Raw genomic sequence first — 7,219 nt, 5'->3', positions numbered from 1 at the left:
CGCAAACGATACGGAACATTACCAAACCTCGTCCTCTGAAGCCTTAAACAGCAGTTGCCTTATAAAATATGCTTTGAAGTTAGTTATTTGAAATTCTGCGTTAACTACAAAGTAAATGAACTTAGCTACTAGAGTTTATCATTATAATCATAAACAGAATCCAAAACTATCCCTAAAACCCGGCAAAAAACGGCGATACAACTAATCAAAAGAATGGGACATTTTCCCATTTAATTATAGAGAATCGATGAATTTTTGGGATAGGCATTATTCTACTGGAGTAGCTACAAGAATAAGCTTCCACATTAACCCCCTAATCTATCTCTCACTCCCTACCTCTCTATATGATTGGAAAAAAAAAAGAAAAGAAAAAAAATAGGCCTAATTAAGAACAAGGCAATGGAGTATTTATGCCGAAATAGGAGGGTTTTGACACTAGCACATCTACTGGTAACAGGTTTGCCTCCTATCTTGAGGTCAACGTCTGTAAGTACAACGTTTTTGCATGGGTACAGTTGGCTGCACCTTAAGTCCACTCCAATTTGTGACAATGAAGTTCCCCTGATATTTGAAAATGTATGTTGCTCAGCTTCACCAATGATGGCTGTCCAATCAAACATAAACACGTCACCTTCATACTTGATCAAGAAGGTAAGAATTATGTGATGATATATATATTACAATGTGTTATGAGTCTCACGTTGGGGACTTTCAAAAGTGTTGTGGGGTTTATAAATTCAAGGGACTTTCCCTCCTAATAGGCTAATCTTTTGAAATAGGCTCTTTTTTTGGGTCTATGCTCATCACATAATGCTAAAACTATTCATTGTGGTAAGTAAAGTGAAACTCCAAGGGAACTATATACCTTGGCTTTGCAGTTGTTAGGATCACACTGGTACTGTTCATCAATCACAATGGGGTTTTGAACATTGTCCATGATAATGTCGGAGAAGAATATAGACGAAGCTGCTCCAGGAAACTTATCTGGCCATGCTTTGAGTCTTAGACCATTGGTTGTGCCCACCAAAGTGCTGTTCCATACTTGAATGTTTCTTACCTCCCCCTCGTTTGCATAATGTCCAAGGCTACCAATACTGTGAAGGCAATTGGAAACAAACACAATCCATTAACTTGTGCTTTTGAAAGAATTCAGTAACAGGTTATCGAAATATTACCTCCAGTCTTTAATATAAGATCAACAAGAGGTTATGCTAAGGACTAGAGGTAGTAGTCATATTAATTACCTAATGCCATGTCCGGGGCCGCAGGTGAGATTGTTGATGGCAACATGCTCAACTCCTTGAATGATAGAAACACAGTCATCTCCAACTCCTATTGTTGAGGAGGTGATGTGATGTTGATGTAAGAGGAGTGACTAATGTGAATTCCATCGGTGTTTGGGCTATCAGAAGGTGCTGTGATGTTTACATTTGACACTTTCATGTTGTCACACTTGTAGATCACTACATGGAAGAACTTGCTATTTACCAAACTTATGTGGTTCACTGTCCCATTTGAAACCTTAACGAAATTTAAACTCTGCAGAGTCAAAAATTGTTCAGTTAGTGTGAAAATATACAGTATAAACATTTGAAAGAACATGAAGCACATGAACGAATGATGTTTGGAGCTCACCCTAGGGCGACTGGGGCAATTCTTGTGCTTGTGGCAAGCATTGTTGGACCATGACTCAGCACCTTGGCCATCCAACATTGCCATACTATTGATTCCAGTAAGGTTGAGGCCAATCAAATCTCTGAACACAATCCAATAAGAAGAAAGGAAGGCAGGGGAGCTTCTTGGAGCCTTTAGAGTCCCAGCGATCTCTATCTTTGGAGACTGATTGTTGTGGCAGGGCCCTGAAAATGAGACTGGACCAACCAAGAATGTTCCTTCTGGAATTAACAACACTGAGTTTCCCGCAGCAGAGCATGCATCCCTCCAAGCTGCTAAGAATGCCTATTATATGTATAAGAATCTTCAGCCAATATGAGTATAAAATATAAAATCTATAGCTGTGACAAGTGCGATTCTTTCCTCACATTTCGTCCACCAGGTGAAAGAGTTAATTTGTTTATGTATCTTTGCTTGAGAAGTGATTTACTTTGTTATTTAGATGAAAGAATGTAAATGACAGAACTCTATTACAGTAAGTTCAAATAACACAGAATCCTTTTATACTTCAGATCACGTGTAAATAATCCAGTGACCATGAAAATTTGACAACTAAAGAGGCATAGAAACCTAAACCAGCATAAAATAGTGAAAATACCTACGGCATAGTTGAAAGGTGATTATAATGCAGCTTATAAAGACAAAGAAGAGTATGTGTCACGTGCTGTGCATGTGCAAAATAACGAAGACAAGCTGCGCAGATAGCCCCTAATATATACATCATCTTAGAATACCAAGACATTGGATTAGACTCTTTACTCTAACAACAACCTATTCTTTCAATTTTCTAATCTGTAAATATAACTCACTAACATTAATTAATCTATCTTACTGGTGTTAATGTGACACTTTAAGAGATTTTTCTGACCTAGTTTTCTTCAAATTCCAATTGGACTTTTTTTGGTCAAACCTCTTTCCAATGGAATAAGTAATGAAACCTGAACTCATGTCCAGCCTTACAGATGCAAGAGAAGAACTTACAGAACTACTTTCTGTCTCCCCATCAGAATCTGCTCCGTAACTTGTAACATCATAATATCTCTCAGCACTTGAATTCTGGGCAAGTGATTCATCCATAGGTTCAGGAACTGGAGCCATGGCTGCACCAATACGAAAAGTGGCCATATATGCCGTTACTACTGTTATGCTTAATGCCATTATCTGCATTTTTAGCAGAGTCCCTTAAACTATGACTTGTTAGATCTTATTTGAGTTTAGCACTCTGGCTCAAGAATAGCATCGACTCCTTATCTTGTGATATTTAATCTTCAGTTTCTTGAACTAAGGGAATTAATCTTGTTAATCTATATTAATTCCTGAACACTTACCTATCTTCCTGGGTGGAGTTTCATTCTAATTGTAACAGTGTAGCTAGCATTTATGAGTTTATTTTCAATGGCATGGAGTTCCTCCACTATCCTATAGCCTGTTGAATTTTATGCAATGTAATTCCATTGTTACCTCATTACTAAGCAGTGTTACCTCTCAAGGATAGAAAGCAAGAAAGATGACATTTGCATGTAATTTCAATACACGACCAGCAGAATCACCCAACTTTCTTCAAATCTTCGTAGAATTCTTTTTATTTTAAAAATAATGTGAGAACTGACTTTTAATTTTAGCACGATCTAAAAATATTTGATTATAATCAATTCATATTTCTATGTTCACACTTTCAGATATGAGAAACCTGAAGTCTTTCATACCACATTTAACTTAATTAAGACATATTGTGTCATAAATAGGTATGTTTCCCATTTGAAGAGGGTTATCCAATAAAATGCATTTGAAAAAGAACAAATTCATCTTACATAACCGTCTCTGACCAAATAAATACAACATACATGAAACTGTAATGGATTTTTAAGCAAATTAAAACGCCATAGGAAGGGAGACTTAATACAATTATTAATTTGTCGGGTCTTCTTCAATATTTGAATTTACGGTCGTCTCACCAACATAGTATACTTAGATCTGTACGCAAACAATATGTAACAACACCAGACCTCATCCTCTGAAGTCTGAAGCCTTAAACAGCATTTGCCTTCCAATATATACTTTGTAGTTATTTTAAATTTTGTGTTAACTACAAAGGGTATATGAACTTAGCTACTCAATTTAGTTTTTCTTACTTGGTTTTAGGGGAGTTTATTAATATAATTGTTAACAAAACCCAAAACTATCCCTAAAACCTTTAAAAAAGAAAGTCGATACCATATTAATCAAAAGAATAGGACATTTTCCCCATTTCATTATATAGAATCAATAAATCTTTGAGATAGGCATTATGTGTACTGGTGCAGCTACAAGAATAAGCTCCCACATTGACCCTCCAATCTGTCCCTCATTCCCTTCCTCTCTATGATATAAAAAAGGAAAATTGGCCTAATTAAGGACAAGGCAATGGGGTATTTATGCCGACATAGGTGGGTTTGGCACTGACACATCTGCTGGTAACAGGTTTGCCTCCCATCTTCAGGTCAACGTTAGAAAGTACAACGTTTTGGCATGGGTACAGTTGGCTGCACCTTAAGTCCACTCCAATTGGTGACGACGAAGTTCCCTTTATATTTGAAAAATGTATGTTGCTCAGCTTCACCAATGATGGCTGTACAATCAAACATAAACACCAGATTTTATTAGCATGCTAGAACTGCATATTAATTAGAAAAATTTAGAATGCTAGGACTATTCATTGTGGTAAGGAAAGTGAAAATATTACCTTGGCTTTGCACTTGTCAGGATCACATTGGTACTGTTCATCAATGATAATGGGGTTTTGAACATTGTTCATGGTAATGCCAGAGAAGAAAATAGACGAAGCTGCTCCAGGAAACTTATCTGGCCATGCTTTGAGTCTTAAACCATTGGTTGTGCCCACCAAAGTGCTATCCCGCACTTGAATATTGCTCACCTCCAACTCATCTTCATACTTTCCAAGGCTACCAATACTGTAAAGAAAATCAGAAAACAAACACAATCCATTAATTTCTGCTCTTGAAATAGTTCAGTAATGGGCTATTGAAATATCATATTAATTACCTAATGCCATGTCCAGGGCCACAGGTGAGTCTGTTAATGGCAACGTTTTTGACTCCTTGAATGATAGAAACACAGTCATCTCCTGTTCCAATGGTATTCCTGGAGGCAATGATATTGATGGAGTGGCTTATGTGAATGCCGTCGGTGTTGGGGCTATCAGCTGGTGCAGTTATCTTCACTTTTCGTACTCTGATGTTTGCAGAGTTTGTGAGGAAGATGTGAAAGCCTTTGGAGTTCAACGATTTGATGTTCTGTATCAGTCCATTGGTCACGTTGTTGAAGAATATGCTCTGCAATATCAAATATCAAATCTATGTCAAGTCAAAGTACTATTTGATAAAACCATGAACAGAATATTTAGTATGAAGTGAACCTACGCTTGGGAGTCTGACGCATGTGCTGCCGGGGTTTTTGTCGCAGTCGACGTTGAATTCCCAGAATGACTTGCCCTGACCGTCGAAAGTACCGCCACCGATGAGTTTGATGCCAACAATGTTCTCGAACATGAGCCATTCGCCATTCTCGTACACAGAAGGGTCTGTGGAAGCCAAAACAGTTCCTTCAACTTGAACTGTGATACCTCCCGGAGTTGTGCATGGCCCTTGAAAGTACATTGAGTCAACCAAAAATGAGCCTGCCGGCACGTACATCCTCGCCGGCGTGGTGGATTTGCAGGCTGCTTGCCATGCTTGCATGAAACCCTGCATTAATATTATTAATAATAATCAATATCAATATCCACAAGAATTTTTCTTTCAGTTAGATGATCTCACCCGATATTTTACACCCATTTACTTATTGATGAATAAGCTATAAGCTCAATATTTAATTGATTAATGAATCATATACCTGAGTGCTGTCACTTTTGCCATCAGGTTTGGCTCCAAAACTCACCACGTTGATAATTTTCTCACCAGGAGCAAGTTTGTCCTTGGCTAAATTCATACCCTTGAACATATCAGGCCCAGCAACTGGTATTTTCCTTTTATGGTCACCATCACCATCCTCACAACACACCAAAGTGATGCACAATGCAAGAACGATTGTTCTGATTCTTGCATTGTCCATTGCACCTCCTCAAGCCCCTTTTGATGTGATTAATATGAATGGAAAGATGTACCTTCTTCTCTATGTATATGTCTGTTTAAGGCTCGTCGTAGCCTCCTTGGGGGGGAGGCTAGGACTTGAAATGGGGAAAATAGTCCCTTTACGTACCCTCTGGGGAGGTTTTCATGAAAAATAATGAGGGAAGTGACCCCTCTTTGCTTTTCCTGTTTGATTTATACCCTATCCTTTTGGAGGATGACACTAACCACTGATTCTATTTTTGGGTTTCTGATATAGTGGAGCATGTTTTAGATTTCGTGGATATTAAATGGGATAATCTAAAATTAGTGATGGTTCCTAGTTTGCATTCATCGTACCGCATAACTTGGGCTATTGTTGCTCCCACAACCTCTCATTAACAGACATATTCCCAAAAACAGAGTTTCATTCATAATATAAATATGAACGGTTTTTTTCTAACAAGCGAAAATTAGTTCACTTTGTGGGTTAAAATTTCATTAAAACGTGGAGATTTTTTTAATGAGTAATTTGCGTGTTACTTCATAAATTTTGTCTTAAGTTTTATCTTGACATAGGTGGGTAGGAAATTCAACTTACCTAATTTTATGCTCCCCAAAAGAAAGTACTTTTTGTCACCTCAATTGATGTGGAAAATATGCTGTCACCACGAGCGATGAGATATTCTTTCAGTGGCCAACCGAACCAGATAAAAATTCAATCTAATTTTACCTGTCTTGTCTCATTTACATCCAATCTCTTTGAAAAATTCTGATTCTATATCCTTTAACCTGTTGCTGTCTGTGTGTCATGCTTTGGCTATTGCAGAGAGCCTGGGATTCATACTCCAGTGATTACTGGATTCAATCTTTGCTATGACAGTAATGATTTTTACAACAATAACTATATTTTATTGAGAAGAGTCGGCCACATAATTTGCATGGCTAATAATTTTTATCGAAGTAAAAAATTTACACCCTTTATTATATGACAAGAGTTTAGAGACATGTCCTTTAATAAATGAGGGCAAAGTCCAGTGATTTTTAACCAAAACAGAATTAAGTTTATTCGGCACATAAATTGTAGGGGCTCAAAGATCTCAGGATTTGCACGATTTAGATCAATCAGCTAATAGGTGTCAATGAATAATTATGCTTCACAACTTCTTTTTAAAGGTAAATTCTTGACCCATGAGGAGTCCCAATTAATCCCAACTGGTTGCTTATTCAAAGTTCAACGTAAATCTCATCAGAGAAGCAGTAAAGATTATAAGAACAAAGCTGGCTGATACGCATACAGATCTTAGTTATAACAACAACTTCGCTGTGTACATAACTTGAAGAGGAAGAAGACACCCTGTGTGCTTGGACCTATCAGTAAAGCCTCGAGCTAATTCATGATTAATACATATAAATATATATATATGTATAGTACAGCT

At 37.3% G+C, this 7,219-nt stretch overlaps 1 protein-coding gene across 1 annotated transcript; it reads right to left on the bottom strand.

Moving 5' to 3' along the window:
* Positions 1 to 865: 865 nt before the first annotated feature.
* On the bottom strand, positions 866 to 5,784 carry LOC114744968 (polygalacturonase-like; the record flags this gene model as incomplete). Its single annotated transcript, XM_028933100.1, has 10 exons — positions 5,566 to 5,784; positions 5,094 to 5,417; positions 4,717 to 5,006; positions 4,397 to 4,625; positions 4,118 to 4,282; positions 2,656 to 2,835; positions 1,636 to 1,959; positions 1,377 to 1,539; positions 1,245 to 1,299; positions 866 to 1,094 (listed from the first exon to the last, which is right to left on the bottom strand). Coding segments are annotated over exons 1-10 (2,178 nt in total), but the record flags the coding sequence as incomplete, so codon positions are not given.
* Between the last annotated feature and the right edge of the window lie 1,435 nt (positions 5,785 to 7,219).

The sequence above is a fragment of the Neltuma alba genome, unplaced genomic scaffold (assembly GCF_004799145.2).
Source record: "Neltuma alba isolate B1F8T4 unplaced genomic scaffold, ASM479914v2 tig00004504_pilon, whole genome shotgun sequence".
NCBI classification, from domain to species: domain Eukaryota; kingdom Viridiplantae; phylum Streptophyta; class Magnoliopsida; order Fabales; family Fabaceae; genus Neltuma; species Neltuma alba.
This window is presented reverse-complemented; position numbering and strand designations above follow the sequence as displayed.